Source organism: Leptodactylus fuscus, chromosome 3, assembly GCF_031893055.1.
Source record: "Leptodactylus fuscus isolate aLepFus1 chromosome 3, aLepFus1.hap2, whole genome shotgun sequence".
Classification (NCBI taxonomy): domain Eukaryota; kingdom Metazoa; phylum Chordata; class Amphibia; order Anura; family Leptodactylidae; genus Leptodactylus; species Leptodactylus fuscus.
In genome coordinates, this window is record NC_134267.1 from 108,228,456 (window position 1) to 108,255,008 (window position 26,553).

At 40.6% G+C, this 26,553-nt stretch overlaps 1 protein-coding gene across 1 annotated transcript in view; it reads right to left on the reverse strand.

Annotated features, from left to right (window-relative positions):
* Window positions 1-26,553, reverse strand: part of ARMC2 (armadillo repeat containing 2) — a 133,533-nt gene that overhangs the window by 15,038 nt on the left and 91,942 nt on the right. The window contains exons 8-12 of the mRNA XM_075268135.1: window positions 17,666-17,841; window positions 16,022-16,124; window positions 12,278-12,501; window positions 10,366-10,511; window positions 8,416-8,515 (exon numbers count right to left, since the gene is read on the reverse strand). Coding sequence (XP_075124236.1) covers window positions 8,416-8,515; window positions 10,366-10,511; window positions 12,278-12,501; window positions 16,022-16,124; window positions 17,666-17,841 — 749 coding nt within the window. The remainder of the gene's footprint in view (window positions 1-8,415; window positions 8,516-10,365; window positions 10,512-12,277; window positions 12,502-16,021; window positions 16,125-17,665; window positions 17,842-26,553) is intronic.

The window sequence follows — 26,553 nt, forward strand, 5'->3', positions numbered from 1 at the left end:
GTGCATTAGCAGTTTAGATCTTAATTTGTGTATTTTCTCTACATAAGCATGTGCATACATGGGGGTCCATACTTCTGTGTCTTGAACCACAGTCTGGATAAAGCAGCTGGTTGGAAATGTACACCAATGCTCCATTCATTGTATTGTGACCACTGGAGATAGTAAAACACTGTACTTCAGTCATCTCCAGTGGTCCCTTTGAAAAAAAAACAAAAAAAAAACTAAAGAGGCAGCGCACATTTGCTCCCCCTCACTCTATTTAAACCAGAGTGCTAAACACATCTATTCTTATGATCAGTAGGGTCCCAGCAGATGGAAATGCCACCAACTGGCAAGCCAATGCACTTGTTTTTAACTTCCTGTGACCATATGTCTCCTGAAGAGTCCAGTACAGAGTTTAGTTGTAAGCCAACTTGATACACGGTATATTCCATCAAGAATTCTATACATCGACCATTTCTATTGTCCCTGTGTTGTGACACCATTGTGTTATTTATTACTGTATTATGATATCACAGTATACCTTACATTGCTGTGTTAAATAATTCTGTATTATAACTGTGTGCATTATTATTGTATTACCATATTGTCTCATTCATGTCATATGATATCACCGTGGTCCACTGCAATTATCTTTGACACCACGATTCTACCTGTTCTGCGATATCACACCATTCCTATGTTGCCACTGTATTTATAATGCAATCTCAAAACCATCAGAACTTTGAACTTAGCTTTGAGCAGAAATAGAAATAAATATTCTCTACATAAATATCAAAATTTCATTTTGTTTCTGTTGAGAAATGTTAACAAAAAAGTAAAAAGTTTTTGTTGTTGTAAAGAATGAAAGCGTAACGCATAGAAGAGAGCGGTGCATTGCTCACTATTCAGCTGTTTGTGCCCCTGCTGTTATGTATAATGTTTCTGTCTGCTATACCATGCATGATTAAGAAAGAAAAAAAACCTCCAAATGTAGAAGTGAAATTCATGAACACCCACTGCCTGCCTAAATGTCAACAGCTGCCTGTGTATCTCACCACCACTGACATACATGATTCAAGGCTTTTTTGCAGGAGAAATGGCGTAAAAATGTTTATTACGATCATTACAGATGCAGGAATCTTGGTAGGAGAAGTTAAAACTTGCTCGGACAAAGTGGATTAATAGACTACTGGCCAGTCTGACCTTCAATGGTATGGCAATAAACCAGGCTAGCGCTGCCTGAATAGTAATCCACACTGCCAGCTAAGCTCAGATTTCTAGGAAATGTTTGTGTCTGTCTACTGTGCTAAAGAAAAATGGCCTTTCCCGGAGGAATATTTCATCTTGCTTGTATTAAATACTGGCAGACACATTTTTTTCCATGCTTTCCTTAATGCTGTTGTTGTTGGGACGCTCAGTGGCTGGGTGTGGAATCCTAGTGGGAATTAGTAACTAACCAAGTGAAGACTTTAGTGGAGCTGTAAACAGATTTTCTGATGTACTATAAAGAGTCTGTATTTAATATAAAGGTACATTGTAAGTATAAGGAATAACATCACGGTGTCCATACAATTCTTAGAATAACAAGCTATATGGAACATGTGCTAAGGTATGACAGCCTACATGATGTCACGCCTCTGGGAATACAACTGCAATGCCTCCACTGCTAAATCTTTCTCTTGTTGGAAACAGGAGCCCCAAGTGGTGCTATATAGCTATTGCACGTACAGTGCAATGCTCCCATAGATTAAATGCTTTTAGGCATGAGATACAGTGTTACGTGTATTTTTCTGCTGTATTCCTACTTAGTTGATCATAAAAAAACACAAAAAACACTCCATGACTCCATATGAAATTAGAGGCATATGGTTATATTGTGAAGACGCCCTCAAGTACTACAATGTACATCTATATGAGTGGACAGTAGAGAGATTTTCCAATTATCTCTTTACTTAGGCCTATAGCAGTGACAGAGGGCATCCTCTATATCTTAAGGATAAAAGGTTTTACCATAGTCATAGGCTTCCTTACAGTAAGAGAAGTAAGATTACGGAACTCACACTCAGCATCTTGAGTAGCTGATAAATTGTACAAGTTAAAAGGAGCCCTGGATGGCTTTGTTCCGGCTAAGGCCCCACATAGCAAGCCGCAGCAAAAAAACTCTGTAGGAAAAATGGTGGCGGCAATGGTTTTGGAATTTGCAGCGTGTTCGTTCCGCGTATTCTTTTGCAATGTGTGGATGGGATTCATTTACACTACATAGGGCCCCGGCCTTAGAGTACTAAAACGTATTAGAACTAGAATTATTGGAGTAGAAGTCCTCTGATGGGGCACCTGGCATTTGCTCCATTGATTTCTTTTGGGGTTTTTTTTTTTTGCCTTCCTCTGGATTAATTTAGTAAATTTGTAGGTTGGACTAAATGGACTTGCATTCTTATCTAGCTTTATCAACTATCTTACAAAAATGGAAGCCATATTATAGGCCTGTATAAAATAAAGTCATGACAGTGGTTTGTGCATAACTAGGGGAATTTATTATGACTGATGTTTTATACCAGTAATTCTCTACCTGTAGTATGCGCCATCGCTAAGCACTACTGATGTATATTACATGCTGCACCGCATGCAGGTCCCCCCTGCCCAGGATGGATGCCTGTGAATTACTGTGGGTGCAATGATTACTTTAGAAGCGCAAGGAACACGTCTATCAGTACTGATGGAGAAGCTTATTGCAGTTAGTGGCACCCAGGAGAGAGTCATGAGCTGCATTCACGACTCACCACACTGCCCCTACCTTGTTCTCCACTGCGGGCTCCAAGTACTGACATCACAGCAGGCCCAGAGGAGAGAGGAAACATAGAGCAGAGTGTGAATGAAGAATGCAGCTACCACTTATAGGCATAGATTCGTGTCAAAGTATGGCTTGAAATATATTACATTTGTTAAATTGAGGGAGGCCCCTACCTCTCTTGCTATACATTGCCCATTTTTTCATTGGTTTTAAAAAGTAGAGAGAAAATACAAAATGTCACAATTTGTTGTTGAGTGACAAACGTTTTGATGTATTACAACCGTAAACTATTGAAGAGCTCTTAATATACTCTCCCAATTAAAACTGTAGGCAAATGCTACATAAGCAATGCCCTCATTTACGTGTTAGAGTATTTGATTCACAAAATAAAAATCAATTTAAGGCTAAGACCCCACATAGCAGGCCGCAACAAAAAATCACTGCGGGAAAAACAATGGTGGCAACGCATTTTCCTTTTTAGCTTCTACTTCTATTATACCTAAAGGGAAACCACCATTGTGTTTCCATAGGTATAATTGACATGCTGCGATTTCCACAATGTGTGGATGGGATTCGCTAGTGACTGTAAAATGCGTAGTTTTTGCCGCGGTGTTTCCACTATGCTCGAACCGCAACATTTACGCCACATGGGGTCCCAGCCTAAAGCAAACTAAACCATGTAAAAGCTCATATTTCCCATCATGAACCTATTTTGCTATGTTTCAGATATGGTTAACATTGGTATCTATGTAAATCTAGTGACTGCTTGTTTTGCTTATGTGGAGGAAGTGAAATTCTCTCAGAAACAAAGCAGATTGCTGACACAAATTATTGACACAGCTATAGCACATTTAGGACAGCAAAAGAAACAACAAGCACTTTTTGCAACTTATATAGTACTAAGCAAATGCTAGAGAAAATACCCGATGTTGCCTGAATATTAAAGGGGTTGTCCCACGTCGCATACTTACCCGTCTTCGTTTCTGAGAAATCTTCTGTCTTCCGGCTTTGTCTCGTCATTGGTGGGTGGGGTCACATATGCAAAGCCAAGTGGCGAGATGCCGCCGGCCCTGCGTGCGCGCTCATAGACCGTCTAGCCTTCACAATGCAAATACAGACCCGACAGGGTGCCGGGTCTGCATTGTGAAGGCTAGACTGGTGTATGAGTGCGCACGCAGGGCCGGCGGCATCTCGCCGCTTGGCTTTGCATATATGACCCCGGAGCGGAGCGGAATAGCAGCATCGCTTCTGCCGCTGCTTGCTTCATGCAGGGCAGAAGCATAGCGATGTTGCTGGCTTCACCCGGCGTAGTCCCCAGCATCCGCCTCTCTATTACAGCGGATGCTGGGGAGTGTTAGACGCCGGCACAAGTGAAGCCAGTAACATCTCTATGCTTCTGCCCTGCGTGAAGCAAGCAGAAGCGATGCTGTTATTCCGCTCCTCCGGCGGAGCATAGAAGCAGAAGCATAGAGATGTTGCTGGCTTCACCTGTGCCGGTGTCTAACAGTGTATTGGCGGCCCCTTCCCCCAAAGGGTAAACTACCCCCCCCCTCCAGGCTCGCTCCCGTGCACTTAGCCCCTCCTCCCTCCCCCTGAGAGTAGGCTGATACATCACTTGACTCAGGAGCAGCTAGGTCAGGGCTGTGGCCACAAAAAAATTAATAAAGTAATATAGTGAACAAACAAAGGAGTTCTGCTGAAGCATTGTATTTAGGAAAAGTCTTACATTCACATTTACAAGCATTATAGATAGGATCCTTGTGACGGGACAACCCCTTTAATTGCGGGTCTAAAAGATCCCACCAAAGTCAGGAAGATCATCTGACAGCTGCCGCCTATCTTGAAGAATTACCCCACATTTACATGACAGAGGTTCACCTGGCGGATTCACAAGATTGAACAATATGTCGGTAGAGGGGGACTCCAGGCATTATAGTTATCTATGCTGCTAGGACTCCCTGACTCGCAGCTATATACTATCCCGTACAATATTCAGTATGGAACACTATGTAGCTGAGAGGCAAGGACTCCTAGCAGCATAGATAACTATTATATGCTAGGAGTCCTTCCCCCGGCATACTGTTTGGGCCAGTAAATCACAAGGACATGGAGTCGAGGGGTAAAACTTGTTCTTTGAATGCGACCTTATGCCCAAAAGGCAAATCAAGCAATATGGGATAATTTATCATTTAGAGTAGTGGTAAATTTATTATTTAGAGTGGTAGAAAAATAAAGGGAGGCAGTTGCCCATAGCAACAATCAAGCTGTAAGCTGTCACTTGTCCAGGACCCTTTTGAAAATGAAAGAACAATTTTCATTGGTTGGCACTTGGAACTGGTCCACTGCACCTTCCCATGTAGCATTATACAGTATAGTAAAGTGCAATAGCGAGGGTCCCCAGCCACTTGAGCCCATTGTTTCACAACCCTATGTTCCCACCTGACTGCTACTCTCGGCGTTTCCTGTGTCGGTCTGATCAAGACGATGTAAGACTGTGTAGTGTCTTAGGTTCGTGCTCCCTCCCCTCCTTAGACCAGCTGCGTGTTTCCAGTCCAGGGCTTCACCATGTCCTGGATGGAACATCAGTAGCTGCTTTGTTTCATCCATAAGTTCTCTTCACTGCCGGTCTCATCCTCTTATCCAACAGCACTGGAAAAGGGATTGCTTCAGTCTGGCATTCCTACGCGTGTAGTTTCCTTCATTTACAATGTCTTCCTGAGTGATGCGACGTCGAGAGCCCCCTTATATACTGTGACCTGTGGACTTTGATCTGCCTGTACTGACTGGTCTAGAATTTTCTTGTTTGCCTTTGTCATTTAATGATCAAGAAAAGAATTTTAAAATCCTGACCCAGTGGTATCATTGTCCAGATCACCTTCAGATGCCTATGTGTCTGATCAGTGTTGACGCTGTGGTGCAGAAAGGGGCCTTCCTTCTTCATATCTGGTGGGACTGCGTGGGGATCAGACCATTCACTTGAATGGGTTTGCAAAGTGTCCGCCCGTGAGTGTCTTCTGGTCTCCCTGGCGAAACCGTTTTTTTTTTTAACCAGACACAAAGTTGGACATGCAGGACTTTGTGTCTGGTTAAAAAAAACTGACCGCCGGATTTCTGTTTCCTGTCGGCAGAAGACAGAAACCCACAAAGCTGAAACCGGGCACAGATAGGAACCCGCCTTTAATGTGTTAGTGTGCATAATAACCAGGTATTATACATAATAACCAATAAAGGTGGTTAATGTAATGATATGTATTCAATTTATTATTTTAACCGGTTATTTTACATACAAACCAAATCCTTTTGGCTGAAGTGATAAATTACAATATTTAGGAAGTATGAAATTGTCATCAGGGCTTGTGAAACAAAAATGTTTTATTCAAGGAAAAACTGTTTTAGTCTCACCATTTGTAAACAAAGAACCTTCTACTTGTTACTAGAGATGAGCGAACACTAAAATGTTCGAGGTTCGAAATCCGATTCGAACAGCCGCTCACTGTTCGAGTGTTCGAATGGGTTTCGAACCCCATTATAGTCTATGGGGAACATATACTCGTTAAGGGGGAAACCCAAATCCGTCTCAGGAGGGTCACCAAGTCCACTATGACACCCCAAGAAATGATGCCAACACCCTGAAATGACACTGGGACAGCAGGGGAAGCATGTCTGGGGGCATAAAAGTCACTTTATTTCATGGAAATCCCTGTCAGCTTGCGATTTTCGCAAGCTAACTTTTTCCCATAGGAATGCATTGGACGGCGCTGATTGGCCAGAGTATGGAATTCGACCAATCAGTGCTGGCTCTGCTGGAGGAGGCGGAGTCTAAGATCACTCCACACCAGTCTCCATTCAGGTCCGACCTTAGACTCCGCCTCCTCCGGCAGAGCCAGCGCTGATTGGCCGAATGCTGGCCAATGCATTCCTATGGGTATGCAGAGACTCAGCAGTGTTGAGCCAGTTCTGCTCAACTACACCACATCACATCGGATGTAGCAGAGCCGAGGGTGCACTAGAACGGAGTCTAAGGTCGGACCAGAATGGAGACTGGTGTGGAGCGATCTTAGACTCCGTCTCCTCCAGCAGAGCCAGCGCTGATTGGTCGAATTCCGTACTCTGGCCAATCAGCGCTGTCCAATGCATTCCTATGGGAAAAAGTTTATCTCACAAAAAACACAATTACACACCCGATAGAGCCCCAAAAAGTTATTTTTAATAACATTCCTACCTAAATAAAGGTTATCCCTAGCTATCCCTGCCTGTACAGCTATCCCTGTCTCATAGTCATAAAGTTCACATTCTCATATGACCCGGATTTGAAATCCACTATTCGTCTAAAATGGAGGTCACCTGATTTCGGCAGCCAATGACTTTTTCCGATTTTTTTTCGATGCCCCCGTTGTCGTAGTTCCTGTCCCACCTCCCCTGCGCTGTTATTGGTGCAAAAAAAGCGCCAGGGAAGGTGGGAGGGGAATCGAATTTTTTTGGAGTTTGCCACGTGATGTTCGATTCGAATCGAACACATCGAACAGCCTGATATCCGATCGAACATGTGTTCAATAGAACACTGTTCGCTCATCTCTACTTGTTACAATATGTCAAACTGTCATGGCATGTGGAATTACACAGTAACCCAGGCAGCTTCTTGCAGCTACATTTTCCTGACGGACATTTTCCCCTGCAATTACATCTTTTCAAACCTTGACCACCTGTGATTGAAGATTTCCTGGCACACGAAGAGTCACAATTACATCTGGAACTTCCTCTTGTGACATGAAATTCTCCTTACAAATGGCAAACTGATTCCTAGAATACTTTTGAGCCAATTGTCCTTTCTTAGTGCCAATCTAATACATCTTGCCATCGACATCCACCTGCAGAATGACCCTAAGAATGTTTCTGGAGTCACTTCTACCCTTGTCAACATCAGGAACCCGTATTTTTACAGTATCTCCAATCTTGAGTCTTGGAAACTTCGATTCAGACATTAGCCTTATCTGTTTTTGCCTGGCACTGCATAGCACTTATGGCATTTTCCCTCTATTTATCAGATTAACCGGAGGGTGCTGGATATTATTCATAATAACATGATAATGTGATTAATTCTTTAAAATATAAAATATTAATTGCATTAACCACCTTTATTGATTATTATGTATAATACCCGGTTATTATGCATACTACCCACATTAATCAAAGTAACAGTAACAGATACAATTCTCTGATAACAGAACAACAAAGAGTGCTGCAATCATGTAATAATGGTATATGTCAGTGAGACCAAGTTTCTACTGGCAAATACAGTTCATGTGACATGGAGGAAGGTCCTTGATGTGAATCCAGCAGCACTATATTTGATTTTTTTGTGAAAATGTCAGGAACACTGCCCATGTACTGGAGAGCATTTGCAACTTTTTTTGCCCCTTTGTGAAAAGGTGCATATCAAGAATACAGTGTGAAAAAGATCTCCATTTAGGCCACTCCTCAACAAAAAGCAAAAGTGGCGAGGGCAGCATAACATCTGGCAAAAAGGCACAGATGCAGAAAAAAAAGACCATAAAAAGTAATAATTTACATAAAAAATAAAAGATCAAATAGCGTAATAAATGAGCCCTATTATCTATTAGAATGAAAAACAAATTACCAACCTGTTTATTTGGATGCTTGTTTAGCACAGACAAATATATAGCGTAAGAGTTGGAGCAATCTGCCAATGCCATGCAGCAATCATGGTAGAGAGAGAATTTACTTAGAAAAAAAATAAAAATAAGAAAAAAACATAAGTGTATTTCAAATCTGTTATACAATATCAACACAGCGCTATAAGAATAATTTGCATTTGAGATAATGTGTTCAGATTTATATAGCAAGATAAATTTAAAGTAATATTGCTAAGTATTTTTTAGAATATAAAAGAAATTGATGAGTCATTCTTGCTGCCCTCCTCCTTTCAGAGCCATATTTGGTTTTTGATAGAAGAAAGTATGGAGCAAGGAATAAAAAAAAATGGATTTTTTTTTTTTTTTTTTAAAGAAAACTGCAATTGTTTAAAGGGGTTGTCCAGTATAAATCAATATTTTTAAACTAAGTCCCCCCCATGCTCACCCTCTAACTTTCTAATATATATATTTAATAAACATATTGGATATTTAGACAGTCATGTGACCTACATATATTACATTTTTAACCTTTCCCTTGACGTAACGGGTCATTGGTATAATTCATACCCTGATCTGTTACATCAGTAAAAAGCCCTCACCCGTTAGCCCCTTTGTACTTCGCTTTTCCTGTAGACACGGGCAGACAAGTTATCCCTGCCTCTCTTCTTCCGTGTGCAGCCCCCCCACATACTTGTAATAGTGCTGTGAAGCCGCCCACTATAATTTACCATTCTTCCCCTCCTTTCTGGACCGGAGTGGAGCCATGACGTCACTTCCGGAAGTGACGTCATGCTCGGCTCCATGAACTGCTACTTGCTATGCCACTGTGAGATGGAAGGCTGGGGAGATGCCGGCTTGCATAATCATTATGCGCATGGGTAGTCTCCTCCAGGAAACTGGTAGGGGGAGTGTGTGAGAAAGAGAGGGGGTCAGTGAGTGAGAGAGGGAGAAGTGAGGCATCATAGAACTTGTAGGAAAGAAACCACAGGAAGTTAGGAATGTAAACAAATCACTCAAAACACTGCTAAGGAGCGGTTCACACTTGCGCCCATTGTGTGCATTCCCTGTCCAGTTTTGCTGGGGCTGAGGATGGAAACCCAGCGGTCAACTTTAAAATCCCTTCAATTGAATGGTTTGTAAAGGTGACCGCCAGTGTCCACCTGCTGCCTGTCCGCGGGGAAAATGTTTTTTTTTTTTAGCTGGACACAAAGTCCTGTATGTCCGACATTGTGTCCGGCTAAAAAAACTGGTTTCTCCGCGGACAGGCCGCAAGTGGACACTGGCGGTCATCTTTACAAACCCATTCAAGTGAAGAATACACACATTGAACACTGAGCGCAACTGTGAACGAACCCTCAAAGGTATTTGGTTGCACTTATTAACCCAATAAAAGCACTAACAGACCTTAATAATGCTGTGCTGCATAAACAAATAGCAATAGAACCTGTAGATGGTCTCTAAGGGCTCGTTCACATCTAAGCCCGGTCTCCATTCATACAGGTTTCCGTTTCCTGCACAAAACAGAGCAGGAGACGGAAACCTGCGTTTTATGCTCTCCGCCGCGAAACCGTTTTTTTTAAACCGGACACAGAGTCAGACATGCAGTACTCTGTGTCCGGTTTTAAAAAAAACGGTTTCCCGGCGGAGAACATAAAACGCTCATCGGCGCTCATGGCTGGACCCGGTCTGACAGCTTTCCGTCTTCTGCATGAGGAAGGAAAGCTCAGAACGGAGTCCGGGCGCTAGTGTGAACCCAGCGTAACCGATATTGATCAGTAAAAACTATGGACATGTGTATGGGTTAAAGAAATGAATGGGCCATATGCTATCCACAATTATGGATCTGTGATTATAGACAATATATGGAAAACAACTAAGGTCAAGTGCATGGGGCCTTAGATAATGTATATCAGAATTATGAAAAATAATGACAAATACCTTAGTATTCGTGAGACATTGGTGCATATATCTTTATCATGTATGTAACGTTCCAAAAGCATACACAAATCCATCAAAGCATTAGTTGCCAGAAACTTTGGACGTGACTGGGAAAGATCAGCAAGATTCCTTAGGGTTGCGGTGATCTAAAAGACAAAAAAATATATATTTTTATTTTTAAACAGGAACATTAGTTTTTACTGTAATTTGTGCAATTTTCATGCTGTAAATGTGTGCTTGATGCAGGTCAGCATAATGAAAGGCAAATTCAAATTTTAATTTCTATGCGCAGAACCCTGTTTGTACAAACGTTATACATTTTGCAGTGTATAGGTGATACATTTGCATTAGATAAGTCCATGCGGGAGGAAAAAAAGCTATTTTCAATTTGCTATAGGATGATACATTTGGATTTGCTGCAAATTTACCCTATGCATCTCAAATGGTAAAATCTATTGTGAAAATCCACAAAAAGAACTGACATGCATGATGTCAAAGTAAAATCCACACTGCATGTCAAATTATACATGGACATTCTGTCCAATGTGTGGATAATATTTTTTATGATCATATCCATTTTGTTGATTTCCTGCCCACACAACTGGATGGAAAACCTGCAGCATTTCCACTATAGATGCACATCCCCATACTTCTGAGCAGTAATAATTATTGTCTTGGTTGGGTGTAGTTTTAGCTTTCAGCTATAGTGGGATTATTTATTTTTTCATGTTGTAGTAGAGGGGGCCAGCGGCCTAACCAAATAAGAGACATAGCCATCAGCCACTAATCAATTGAAATACTAAAATAATTTCCACCTGCGACCACCACCATGGGGAACCCTACATCAAATGGGTTGATACAACTAATAACAAATCTATATAAAACTGTATGCAATGAACCGTCCGTAGTGGAGTCTGTAGGTAGACAGAATTTTACCATGAAACTGTATGCAAGTAAGAAACAAGGTCTGCTCCAGGTTTTGGTGGGCCCTTGAGCATCAACATCTCAGTGGGCCTCCTGTAAGACATGCCAATCAATTAAATTCAGTGAATGATGACTATATGTATGTGCTTTTCTGATACTAGGTTCTTTGCATATTTCAGCACATTTTATGAAAAAATATTGCAAGAGCCCTATTTCATGTGGCAAAATGATCAATCTTTATATACTCCATAATAGGTAGACCCCTTAGGTCACCGTTGGTTTCTGTCATGTGAAGTATCTATCACAGCTTGAATTGTTTTTCTGCCCCCATGATGGAACATTATAGCTTACACAAAACAACTTTCTAAAGGAGCTCATCATTATCAAGAGGGAATTTGTGAAATCACTGTAGTCTAGATATCCAGGTCGTAGAGTCAATATACCAGGATCAGATGTACTGGACATTTGCTCATTCACCATACAGCCAGCGCAATCTGTGTGTTGCACGCACCTATATGGGAACTCAACCATACATTTGTGTTGTCATAATTTCAGTCCATTGCTCTGATCCTATGACAGATCAGAACAACAGCCTGAAAAGTGACAGTGTGAATCTAGTCTTACTCATAAGTAATATAAGAATTGTTTGGATGTATACATTGATACAATTATCATACATATAAAACAAGCACTTTTCACATCTGCATCATGGTCTCTGTTGTCTATGTTATAAACCCAAACCATGACCTAGTGTTGACTTTATCTCATGGTAGACACCACCTTTACTCAACAGATACCACTGACTTAAAATGGAGTCTGCTGAGTTTTAACATTTCATGCTTTTACCCTGCACATTTGTTGTACTCATTCCTTCTTACAATAACAGATATACACACTCACCAACCTCAGACAGCCATGTAACCAAGGGTGAGGCTCTTCAGGGCAGAAAAATGTATAAAACGTTTTTATTGGTTGTGAAAGAACAGACCTGAACTAGAAGATGGCTCATATTCGAAGAAAGTTTTTCTGGAACAGGGTTGAATTGGATAATCTGCTTCATTAACTCTAGCAGTATTTCCACTGCTTGTTTTTTCAATAATTCATTGAGCAGCACTGTATTCCCAGACAGGAATTTGATAGTCCCCAAGCAATACAAGAAAGCCTCACTATTAGCTTGTGCGTCTTCATTCTGCAGGACCTCCAGCAGCACACCTGTAAAACACACTGGCAATTCTTTATCAAAGCAAAGACTGTAAAAAGATTATAAAGAAAGATATAGATACTAATAGCTTGTACATACTATCAAAACATATAGCATCATATACATGGCATTGCATACATGTCTACTGCAGGTTGATAGACAAAGCTGATTCAAGTTACCCCATTATTTTTAATCCATAGCCGTTCATATCAAGTCTAACAGAATCCAGTTTAGTGCACTTTATGGCAGTTTTTTTCTCAGCGACTGTAAAGGTCTGTGTTCATGTCTTTCTATACTTTAATTGATTTATTTATTAATTAGCTTTTACTTACTTATAAAGCTTCCACATATTCTATATATAAACTCCACGCAAATGTTGTGCTCGGTTGGATTTAAACAATCAGCTCTACAAGGCTACAGGGCTAAGAACTGAGCAACTGTGCTGACATCAATATTTTTTTTAAATTACTTTAAAAGGACCTGTCAAAACCTCGACTAAGGCCTCGTTCACATCTGCGTTTGTATTCCATCCGGGGGAGTCCGCAGGAGGACCCCCCGAACGGAATACTGAACACAACTGCAAGCGGTGTGCCAGTGAAAGCACACGGATCCCCATAGACTATAATGCAGGGATCATGCGGACAGGAAAGTAGTTTACAATCTAGTTTCCTGTCCGCATGATTTGTGCGGGCAGCACGTGGCAAGCACACGGACCCCATTATAATCTATTGGGTCCGTGTGCTTTCACTAGCACACAGCTTGCAGTTGCGTTCGGTATTCCGTTCAGGGGGTCCCCATGAGGATTTCCCAAACGAAATACCGAACGCAGATGTGACGGATTTGTTTGGCTTCTTTAACTTATTTTTCAATTTTCAGTCCCCACCCTCCAAAAGCCATATGAGAGCTTAATTTTTGTGGCACAGATTGTACTTGGTAATTATACCATTTAATATTCTGAATAATGTACTGTAAAGCTGGATACAAATTCAAAATGGGGTGGAATTTCTTATGGAATTTGTTTTATGGCGTTGACTATGCAACCAAAATTATATGTTACTTGTATTCTGTGTGCCATTATCATTACAGCAATATCAATTATACATTGTTTCTGTTACATTTTAAGTATCTTATTAAATAATTCCCAAATTTTGTACAAAAAAAAATAATTTATTTGAATTGCTATGTTATATTCTAACAGGTGTAATTTTTTTTTATATTTCTGTATATAAGGGCTAGTTCACACGTGAGTATAAGGGGAGGTTTTTGACAGCGGATTTCGCGTCCAAAACCTCCCCTTATAATGGTGGTCTATGGAGACCGCCGGGCTTCTGTTCTCCGCTAGCGGCGAGCTGCTGCTAGCGGAGAAAAGAAAGGACATGTCCTTTCTTCAGGCGGAAGCCGCGCAGGCTCAGCCGCGCGGCTTCCGCCCCCGGCAGCTCCCTCCTATGTCGGCTCATTCATTTGAGCCGACAGCAGAGGGTTAAGCCGCGACAGCGATGGTCGCGGCGGGCGGGTTTTGACAAGAGAGAGACGCGGCTCGACGCGTCTCTCTCTGTGTCAAAACCCGCGCGGGCAGTTCACGTGTGAACTAGCCCTAAGAGCTGCATAAGGCTTTTTTTTTTTTTTTGCAACGCCAGAAGCACTTTTTACTGATACAATTTTGGGGAATGTTTGATGTTTTGAACAATTTTTATGAAAAAAAATTTTTTGGGGAGGCTACTGTGTTCACTATACTGTATAGTCAAAATATTTTTATAAGTTTATATTTCTGGCATTTTCAGATGCAGGGATATTTAATGTGTATGCATTATACTTGGTTTGTTTAATTTATTTAGGGGGTCTGATCACTAATACAATGCAATGCTAATTCTTGCAATATATTGTAAAATACATATGCTTGTACTGTAACCTAATGGTGAGTGCAACCTGTTATAGAGCCACTGTGATGACAAGCCTCAAAGCCTTCAATAGGCTCACCGCTGTCTAGATAGTGGACTGCTGCATATGCCACTGGTGAAGGCCCAGGGCTATAACAACCACTCATCCACCATGTTTAAAGAGCCAACATGCACCGTACTATTGTGAGAAAAGGGTTAATAGCTACTACTTCACTGATTTTAATGAAGTTGTACTTTTTCTAGCCCCACTACTTATGACCAATCAGTGCCATTAGTTTCAGCACCCAACATGCTACTGTCAAGTGGGCGGTTCCTGTCTGTCTGCTTTAGCTTAGGACCAACCACCTGACATTAGAGAGCCTAATTTGCATATTGTGTACTGAAACCAACTGAAATGAATGTTCAGGAACATTTGGGCTACAGAAAAAATTCCAACTACACCAGTCTCCGTGGTGTGTCACCTATTGAAGGATTCAAAGTATTGGAATTGGTGGAGGTGGTAAAAGATCTCCTATTTATATGTTTTTTTCATAAAACAGTTACAAAAAAAAAACATTACATAGAATGTAAAGTAATTTAATCTTAGAACAGGAAACTTAGAACCTTTGCTACACTTCCAGAAATTATAGTTACAGTACAACACGACTGCATGACAGAACACCATATTGCAGGAAGACAGGGGAATAAATTCTCCATTAAATACAAACTGACCAAATAGTTCACATTAAAGAAATCTGAAATGACAATTAAGATGTCACAATCTCACAAATACTACAATAACACGTCATTAGAAAAACATTCATGCTATCTTCCCTATTACTAATATATAAGTAGACACAATGTGAAAAATCCTCTTCAATAGCACCTTTTTTGACAGTCAAGGAAAAGTGTGAGATGTATCGATAATAAGGTATCACAGTGCTTACAGTTGTTATATCAGACTGAAATATACAATATCTAATTATTAGTGTTGAGCGAATAGCATTGGATTGAATACCTCACTCCCATAGGAATGCGTGTAAGCAGCTGAACAACAAGGGGTTAAGCGCATCAAATATTCAAGGTGCTTAACCCCTTGGTGTTCGGCCGCTTACACACATTCCTATGGGAGCGAGGTATTTGACGAATACTATTTGCTCATCCCTACTATTTAAGATAGTGGGGAAAATTTATCTAGATCAGAGTTTCTTGTGCTGGTCTTAACCTGTTCCTCGCTGGTATCAGATGCGTTAAAATTAAAAGACAGAAAATACCTTTGACGCATGTTGGGTAGTCTGTGAGTGAGAAACTGAAATCTACAGCAGTTATCAAGCTATGGCATGTGTCTGGAGTATGTCATTTATATTTTACCAGTATAATTAATATTCTTTTTTATGTTCATTTGGTTGGCTGGGTTTAGTTTGGGGTGAGCAGTAGAAACGTGTCTGTGCAAGGATGGCTTTAATCTCGGTTCTGAAATGTAATATAGATTTACTTTAAATCAGACAAAAGGTTACATCCCACAGCTTTAATATGAAGAATGTTCACAACTAGAAAATGTGACAAGATGTGTCATGCTATGGTAAAAAAAACTGTCATGCCAGCATTTCTGCAAAAAAATAGAGAAGAATAAAATAGAAATAAATGATCTCACCCATCATGTTATCACTTTGAAAGAGGGAATCATTGTTCTCGCTTCTGCTTATTTTAAATACAAGCTTGCAGATGTTTAAGAGGTTTTTGCCACTTACTCTCAACTGTGCCAAAAGAAACAAAAAAGTTTGCAGAGTAAGGCTAAACACCCAACAGAAGACAGAAATGTATACATGTAAAACATACTATGAATCAATGACTAATAGGCATTCATTGCACTAACTGACCTTTACTGGATGAGAACAGAATGTGTACCAAAGGTACATAAATATAGTATGTGAAGCCCTGCCCCCTCTGTACAGTGGCGAGTGGGGTGCAAATAGGAGAAGTCACAGCTTTTGCTACAAATATGACCAAATATAATATTACCAAAAATTGTGCCTTTTATCATAAATTTTATGCCAGAAACTGGCGCAAATATATGATAAATCCCCCACTATCTGTGGTCAAATTTCTGCCGCTAGAGGCATCAAATCCTCCAGAATGAAAGATACTTTTAGATTAAGGTGCCACGTTGCAGAAAAGGTGCTTATTTTGTTGCTGATTTTTCTGAGATGAGGAGTGGAGTGAGCAGAAAGGAGAAGTAAGAGCTTCCTAGATAATTCCCATTCCTTCTGTAACCACTACTAAGTTTGGCTAAAAAAAAATGTGACATGGGGTATCAGCCTGATATGGCAAATCTAGACTGTATTTCAATAACTAGTACTAGTCCAGATCTAACCTGTAATTTGCAACCTTCAAAAGGCGCCCCTCCACTAATTCCAGCTCAGTTGAATTTTTTTTCTTTAGCCCCCACTGTTCCGAGCAATCAGTACAGTTACAGTTAATTTTAGTGCAATTATTCTCTAGTCAGTTGGGCAGTCCTAGGCTAGAGTAGAAAGACAGGGACTGCCCAACTGCTAGTAGAGAGCATAAATATGCTGAAAATAACAGCACTGACTGCCCAGGAATGGTGGGGGCTAGAGAAAAATATTCAACTGCCACAATCAGTGGAGCTGCACCTACTGAAGGTTGCAAAGAGTTGGATCAGGTGGAGGTGGTGATAGGTCCTCTTTAAGGCTTGTGTACAAATAAATAACAAGTGGGGCAAGCCTGCCTATGTCACTGGTAGTAGCCAACTATCTTATGTGTACGCAGGCCACAGCTATGGCCGCTGGCAGAACTTTACTCCCTTCTACCAAGTGAAAAGACCTACAGAACTTAGCTGAACTATGCATTCATATGTGTATATAGGGGATTAAGGAGGAAAAGCTGTTGGCCAAACGAGTGTTCAGCCAACAGATATTAGTTATGTTAAATGGGTCCAACACTTGGCTATCTACAACAGTCCCATTGAGAACAAATGCAGCAATAATGTACACTTGCAACTTGCTACTACATTCACATGTAGGTGGGCCCCATTCTCTGGGTTTTGGGGGTCCCAGCAATCCACACCCACCAATCAGAAAGTTTTAATTACTTATTCTGTGGTGGCACAATTTAGATATGAACAATGTGAAGTTTTATGTTAAAAAAACAAAACAACTCAGTATTATTACGCTCTTGTATTCTACTAAAATTTTAAGTTATTGTACCATGTCCAACACTTGCCAACTTACAGATGCATTAGTGTGTGCAGACTTACTGTTAGAATCTGAATTCTTACCTCTAAAATTAATTTAGCCAAGGTAAGACCAAGTCTATCTGAACCAACATCCACCAACTTGTACAAAGTCTTCAAAATCTGAGATCGCCTTTTGCATCTCTTCCCCAACATGCTGCCATCATCCAAAGTCTTCCACAACTTGACGCTCAAGCTGCATAGGTCTTCAAGGTTTTCATCTACCATAGATCAATGACAACAAGAGTACATTCATTACATGTGGGTAACTGTTGTAAGGAAAATGTAACAGTATGCCAGTCTTAAGATTTTAAAGTATATTTTATATATAATAAGTTGGATATTTATACAGGTACTACACTCACCGGCCACTTTATTAGGTACACCATGCTAGTAACGGGATGGACCCCCTTTTGCCTTCAGAACTGCCTCAATTCTTCGTGGCATAGATTCAACAAGGTGCTGGAAGCATTCCTCAGAGATTTTGGTCCATATTGACATGATGGCATCACACAGTTGCCGCAGATTTGTCGGCTGCACATCCATGATGCGAATCTCCCGTTCCACCACATCCCAAAGATGCTCTATTGGATTGAGATCTGGTGACTGTGGAGGCCATTGGAGTACAGTGAATTCATTGTCATGTTCAAGAAACCAGTCTGAGATGATTCCAGCTTTATGACATGGCGCATTATCCTGCTGAAAGTAGCCATCAGATGTTGGGTACATTGTGGTCATAAAGGGATGGACATGGTCAGCAACAATACTCAGGTAGGCTTTGGCGTTGCAACGATGCTCAATTGGTACCAAGGGGCCCAAAGAGTGCCAAGAAAATATTCCCCACACCATGACACCTCCACCACCAGCCTGAACCGTTGATACAAGGCAGGATGGATCCATGCTTTCATGTTGTTGACGCCAAATTCTGACCCTACCATCCTAATGTCGCAGCAGAAATCGAGACTCATCAGACCAGGCAACATTTTTCCAATCTTCAATTGTCCAATTTCGATGAGCTTGTGCAAATTGTAGCCTCAGTTTCCTGTTCTTAGCTGAAAGGAGTGGCACCCGGTGTGGTCTTCTGCTGCTGTAGCCCATCTGCCTCAAAGTTCGACATACTGTGCGTTCAGAGATGCTTTTCTGGCTACCTTGGTTGTAACGGGTGGCTATTTGAGTCACTGTTGCCTTTCTATCAGCTCGAACCAGTCTGGCCATTCTCCTCTGACCTCTGGCATCAACAACGCATTTCCGCCCACAGAACTGCCGCTCACTGGATGTTTTTTCTTTTTCGGACCATTCTCTGTAAACCCTAGAGATGGTTGTGCGTGAAAATCCCAGTAGATCAGCAGTTTCTGAAATACTCAGACCAGCCCTTCTGGCACCAACAACCATGCCACGTTCAAAGGCACTCAAATCACCTTTCTTCCCCATACTGATGCTCGGTTAGAACTGCAGGAGATTGTCTTGACCATGTCTACATGCCTAAATGCACTGAGTTGCCGCCATGTGATTGGCTGATTAGAAATTAAGTGTTAACGAGCAGTTGGACAGGTGTACCTAATAAAGTGGCCGGTGAGTGTACATTCTCCCTCACATAAATAAATAAAAATTAAATTCCCAATAAGTATAATTAAAAGACAGGTATCCCACATGCATGATCACTGTGGGAATTTGAAGTGAGAGTGCCAAGTGCCCCACTGCCAGTACATGAAAACGCTTGCATACATAGAGTGCAACTGCATCACCAAGAGGGGCTGACATTCAGTGTTAATTGTGTCACTGATATCTCTAGGGTCATGTATAGAAAATAGAACTGAATCTCCCTCGCTTTCCATTCCCTGTATATTTGTATAGCACTGCAATATGTTAACCCCAATAAAGTAATAGGAAACCCACAAGTTAAAAATAACATAATACATCTTTATTGAACATCATGTTAAAAACATACAAATATCTGCAGGAAAAACAGGGAACACAGAAAAAGAAAATAGATGTGGACATGTTATCTCAAGTATTTAAGAGAAGTGCCCTTGAATATAATACTGAGGCTTATAGTCATCAGATAACATTTAAAAGTACAAATAGCAGTAGTCAGACTAGTCCATAACTATATAACTATTACAGGCAGAAAAAAAGAAGATACATTATATCTCCATATCGGACCCAACGGGCGTTTCACCAATGCTTCAACTGGCGAAAAAACTCCTACTGTACATGCTGACATTATATTGATCAAATAATTCAGAAGGAAAGCTAATTATACGCATAGAGACATATATTATATATAATGTATCTTATATTGCCAAGAATGAGCTTATTTCGAATAGTAATGAGTCCGCTGATTCCAGGAGGACTCCATGTATTTAGAGACCTTAATTATAATATATTGTGGAGAAGGTAGCTCGGTTGCAGCAATGGTGCGGACCCAACCGGTCAGAGACAGGGGCACAAAATCTGTAGCAAAAAAGTTTATTTAGAGAAAACAGCAAAATAAATAAACTTTTACTTCAGGCACAAAATGAGCAAAATAAGATACAGCCTTAACTGTATCAGACAAAACAATGGGAAACAAAACCCTGCTCGCCTGAGAACAAACTAAACAATAAGTACTAACTGTACGGATGGTTTACTACCAACCACACGAATAAACAAAAAAAGTGCAATACAGTCTTACCAGACTCAACGTGTCAGGACAGACCCAGGCACTTCCTCTTGCTCCCAGAATCTGCCCTGAAGTGCAAGCTCTGCAGCCATTAACGAGGCTAGGACCTATACCTGGGGCTGAGGCCTACTCAAGACCCACACTGGACCACACATATGTCAGAAACCTGGAGCTAATATATCGGGACTCCAACACTCTGCCTGTCACCTTCTCACAATATTAATCAGCATTCTGTAATATACTAATAGATATACAGAGAGAAAATATATATACTGCCAAGGACTATTGCTCCCAAGCTGAGCAGGCAATGTAAACCACTATGGTCAGAGCTGTATCCCATAGGGGAGTGGCAGTATTGGCTTTCACACACTTGGTTTTAATTCTCATGCTCTGAGCATTCATACTGAAGGGTAATGTTGCCAAAAGACAGAAACCATACACTATAACGTCTTCCTTTTCTCGCTGACGATTTTAGGTGGAATCTTCAGCAGAGCCCAACGCAGATGTGAATACAGCCTCAGAGACGCACTGACACCACACTGAGCAGCACTATGTGTATACAATTGAAAGCATGTGGTTCTTTGTGAACTGTAAGTTACGTATGGGGGCATGGAGTGGCATTCTATGATCCTATCTGACCCTTGTATTTCTATCCCTATGCTCCTGCCTATTAAAACACCTCCTAACATGTTTCATTGATATGATATATCAGCTTCTTCTGGGGGCCGAGACTTCCCCTGATTATGGACTCCACTATAGACAAAATGTAATTGACGGGTTATCCATCCAACCACATAATACAAGGGGAGAGAATCAAAATGTATGCACTGTATTGCATTTACTTCGCAGATTGGGAGTGCCTGAAATATATATAATTTATGTTTTGTTCTATTTTCAGGAATCACAAATTCTTTCTGGGATTTTTTTCTCCAGCATAAATTTATCTTTTAAAACCAGGTCTTCCCATCACTTAATAGTAGCCATTGAAGTTCTACATATCATATCGACAGGCATTATGCCAGTTCTCTAATTACATTGCAATTTAATACAGAGAAGAATAGGAAATTCCTAGAACTACAATAGGAACAGTACCCAAGCCAGAGGAGAACATTAGCAGAACATTAACAGAAGGTAATAAAATCGAAGGAACATTCACATTTCCTTGATCTGATACTGTATCATTTCTGGTTAAAAACAAACTAAACTGGAGTGGTATTAAGGCTGAACTTGCTAACATACCCCTTATAATACTGCAACTTGCTTTTCATATGACTGCCAATGTATACAGGAGAAGTATATTCAAGAGTGATCAACTTAGAACTCCTGCTTTTAGTCATTTATAAGTAATAAGATAATAAAAAGAGCTGCTTCATAAACAAAACAAGTGTTGTAAATCAACGTATAGGGAACAGGTAGGTCTCCAAACGTGCTATGTATTCTTTTGATGTTGTGCTCTAGGCTCGAACTTGTTGGATAGCAAGATCTATATATTTTTGTAGAAAATTAGTAAAGAAAAAAAAAACATTTATATATATATATATATATATATGTATGTGTGTGCATGTGTGTGTGTTATTGTCATAACAGTAGCTACCATAAAATAACGTTATTATTACATATTATATATATTCCTGTGCACACCTATATCCCCTCCTCTCAAAAAAACACATTTTTTTAGTACATCATACGTACTCTTAAAATACATGGTCATGTAAAGATACATTAAAATAAAATTGTAAAAGTTATAAATGCTAGGATCCAGACAAATTGTTACTTTTTTATGTTTAATCGGTTTTTATTGAAAATTTTATATATAACAAGGAAGGAAAAATAATGAATCAAAGCACATAGAGGCAAGCAAACCTCAAAAACTTGAACAAAGTGCTCAATAATCAAACAAGGTAGACACCTTCAAACCAAAATAAGGCAACTGGGGGGGGGGGGCAGCTGGAGAAGGAAATAGGGAGCAGGGACCTAAGAAAGACATATCTTCCCGATAGAATGAAAGGTCCATTTGTGATACAGCAAAAACAACGCCACCAGCTATAACACAGAGAGGGAACAACAAAACAGATAGCTGGAGGACAAAGACGAACAAACAAACAGTTGTACGAGTGGGAGAGTTTAGATCTTTTTAAGGATAAAATGAGACAGATCGCTAAAGGGTTAAACAGCACATTTCTGGAAGGGTATTTACAATTTTAATGTAATTATTAGGAGTTAACACTAGAGATGAGCGAACAGTGTTCTATCGAACTCATGTTCGATCGGATATTAGGCTGTACGGCATGTTCGAATCGAATCGAATACCGCGTGGTAAAGTGCGCCATTACTCGATTCCCCTCCCACCTTCCCTGGCGCCTTTTTTGCTCCAATAACAGCGCAGGGTAGGTGGGACAGGAACTACGACACCGGTGACGTTGAAAAAAGTAGGCAAAACCCATTGGCTGCCGAAAACATGTGGCCTCTAATTTAAAAGAACAGCGACGCCCAGGTTCGCGTCATTCTGAGCTTGCAATTCACCGGGGACGGAGGTTTCCGTCCAGTTAGCTAGGGGTTAGATTTTGGGTAGGCAGGGACAGGCTAGGATAGGAAGGAGAAGACAACCAACAGCTCTTATAAGAGCTAAATTCCAGGGAGAAGCTTGTCAGTGTAACGTGGCACTGACGTGCTCAATCGCCGCAACCCAGCTTTCCCAGGATCCTGAATGGAATACACTGACAGTGTATTCCCGTATACCCCATATATACACCCCAAATCCCCGTTCCAACGGTGTGCCCCCCCCACCTTCACCGCAGAAATACCCTGCAAGTCCGCTAGCAATAGGATTGGGGCTATATACACCCACTATTTTTGCTACTGCCATATAGTGCCATTGTCTGACTGGGAATTCAAAGAATATAGTGGGGTTACAAATACCCTCATTTCTTGCTACTGCCATATAGTGCCAGTTTCTGACTGGGAATTCAAAGAATATATTGGGGTTACGTGCACCCACAATTTTTGCTACTGGTATATAGTGCCATTGTCTGACTGGGAATTCAAAGAATATATTGGGGTTACAAATACCCTCATTTCTTGCTACTGCCATATAGTGCCAGTTTCTGACTAGGAATTCAAAGAATATATTGGGGTTACGTGCACCCACAATTTTTGCTACTGCTATATAGTGCCATTGTCTGACTGGGAATTCAAAGAATATATTGGGGTTACGTGCACCCACAATTTTTGCTACTGCTATATAGTGCCATTGTCTGACTGGGAATTCAAAGAATATATTGGGGTTACGTGCACCCACAATTTTTGCTACTGCTATATAGTGCCATTGTCTGACTGGGAATTCAAAGAATATATTGGGGTTACGTGCACCCACAATTTTTGCTACTGCTATATAGTGCCATTGTCTGACTGGGAATTCAAAGAATATATTGGGGTTACAAATACCCTCATTTCTTGCTACTGCCATATAGTGCCAGTTTCTGACTAGAAATTCAAAGAATATATTGGGGTTACATGCACCCACAATTTTTGCTACTGCTATATAGTGCCATTGTCTGACTGGGAATTCAAAGAATATATTGGGGTTACGTGCACCCACAATTTTTGCTACTGCTATATAGTGCCATTGTCTGACTGGGAATTCAAAGAATATATTGGGGTTACGTGCACCCACAATTTTTGCTACTGCTATATAGTGCCATTGTCTGACTGGGAATTCAAAGAATATATTGGGGTTACGTGCACCCACAATTTTTGCTACTGCTATATAGTGCCATTGTCTGACTGGGAATTCAAAGAATATATTGGGGTTACGTGCACCCACAATTTTTGCTACTGCTATATAGTGCCATTGTCTGACTGGGAATTCAAAGAATATATTGGGGTTACGTGCACCCACAATTTTTGCTACTGCTATATAGTGCCATTGTCTGACTGGGAATTCAAAGAATATATTGGGGTTACGTGCACCCACAATTTTTGCTACTGCTATATAGTGCCATTGTCTGACTGGGAATTCAAAGAATATATTGGGGTTACGTGCACCCACAATTTTTGCTACTGCTATATAGTGCCATTGTCTGACTGGGAATTCAAAGAATATATTGGGGTTACGTGCACCCACAATTTTTGCTACTGCTATATAGTGCCATTGTCTGACTGGGAATTCAAAGAATATATTGGGGTTACAAATACCCTCATTTCTTGCTACTGCCATATAGTGCCAGTTTCTGACTAGGAATTCAAAGAATATATTGGGGTTACATGCACCCACAATTTTTGCTACTGCTATATAGTGCCATTGTCTGACTGGGAATTCAAAGAATATATTGGGGTTACGTGCACCCACAATTTTTGCTACTGCTATATAGTGCCATTGTCTGACTGGGAATTCAAAGAATATATTGGGGTTACGTGCACCCACAATTTTTGCTACTGCTATATAGTGCCATTGTCTGACTGGGAATTCAAAGAATATATTGGGGTTATGTGCACCCACAATTTTTGCTACTGCTATATAGTGCCATTGTCTGACTGGGAATTCAAAGAATATATTGGGGTTACGTGCACCCACAATTTTTGCTACTGCTATATAGTGCCATTGTCTGACTGGGAATTCAAAGAATATATTGGGGTTACGTGCACCCACAATTTTTGCTACTGGTATATAGTGCCATTGTCTGACTGGGAATTCAAAGAATATATTGGGGTTACGTGCACCCACAATTTTTGCTACTGGTATATAGTGCCATTGTCTGACTGGGAATTCAAAGAATATATTGGGCTTACAAATACCCTCATTTCTTGCTACTGCCATATAGTGCCAGTTTCTGACTGGGAATTCAAAGAATATATTGGGGTTACGTGCACCCACAATTTTTGCTACTGCTATATAGTGCCATTGTCTGACTGGGAATTCAAAGAATATATTGGGGTTACGTGCACCCACAATTTTTGCTACTGCTATATAGTGCCATTGTCTGACTGGGAATTCAAAGAATATATTGGGGTTACGTGCACCCACAATTTTTGCTACTGCTATATAGTGCCATTGTCTGACTGGGAATTCAAAGAATATATTGGGGTTACAAATACCCTCATTTCTTGCTACTGCCATATAGCGCCAGTTTCTGACTAGGAAATCAAAGAATATATTGGGGTTACGTGCACCCACAATTTTTGCTACTGCTATATAGTGCCATTGTCTGACTGGGAATTCAAAGAATATATTGGGGTTACGTGCACCCACAATTTTTGCTACTGGTATATAGTGCCATTGTCTGACTGGGAATTCAAAGAATATATTGGGGTTACAAATACCCTCATTTCTTGCTACTGCCATATAGTGCCAGTTTCTGACTAGGAATTCAAAGAATATATTGGGGTTACGTGCACCCACAATTTTTGCTACTGCTATATAGTGCCATTGTCTGACTGGGAATTCAAAGAATATATTGGGGTTACGTGCACCCACAATTTTTGCTACTGCTATATAGTGCCATTGTCTGACTGGGAATTCAAAGAATATATTGGGGTTACGTGCACCCACAATTTTTGCTACTGCTATATAGTGCCATTGTCTGACTGGGAATTCAAAGAATATATTGGGGTTACGTGCACCCACAATTTTTGCTACTGCTATATAGTGCCATTGTCTGACTGGGAATTCAAAGAATATATTGGGGTTACGTGCACCCACAATTTTTGCTACTGCTATATAGTGCCATTGTCTGACTGGGAATTCAAAGAATATATTGGGGTTACAAATACCCTCATTTCTTGCTACTGCCATATAGTGCCAGTTTCTGACTAGGAATTCAAAGAATATATTGGGGTTACATGCACCCACAATTTTTGCTACTGCTATATAGTGCCATTGTCTGACTGGGAATTCAAAGAATATATTGGGGTTACGTGCACCCACAATTTTTGCTACTGCTATATAGTGCCATTGTCTGACTGGGAATTCAAAGAATATATTGGGGTTACGTGCACCCACAATTTTTGCTACTGCTATATAGTGCCATTGTCTGACTGGGAATTCAAAGAATATATTGGGGTTATGTGCACCCACAATTTTTGCTACTGCTATATAGTGCCATTGTCTGACTGGGAATTCAAAGAATATATTGGGGTTACGTGCACCCACAATTTTTGCTACTGCTATATAGTGCCATTGTCTGACTGGGAATTCAAAGAATATATTGGGGTTACGTGCACCCACAATTTTTGCTACTGCTATATAGTGCCATTGTCTGACTGGGAATTCAAA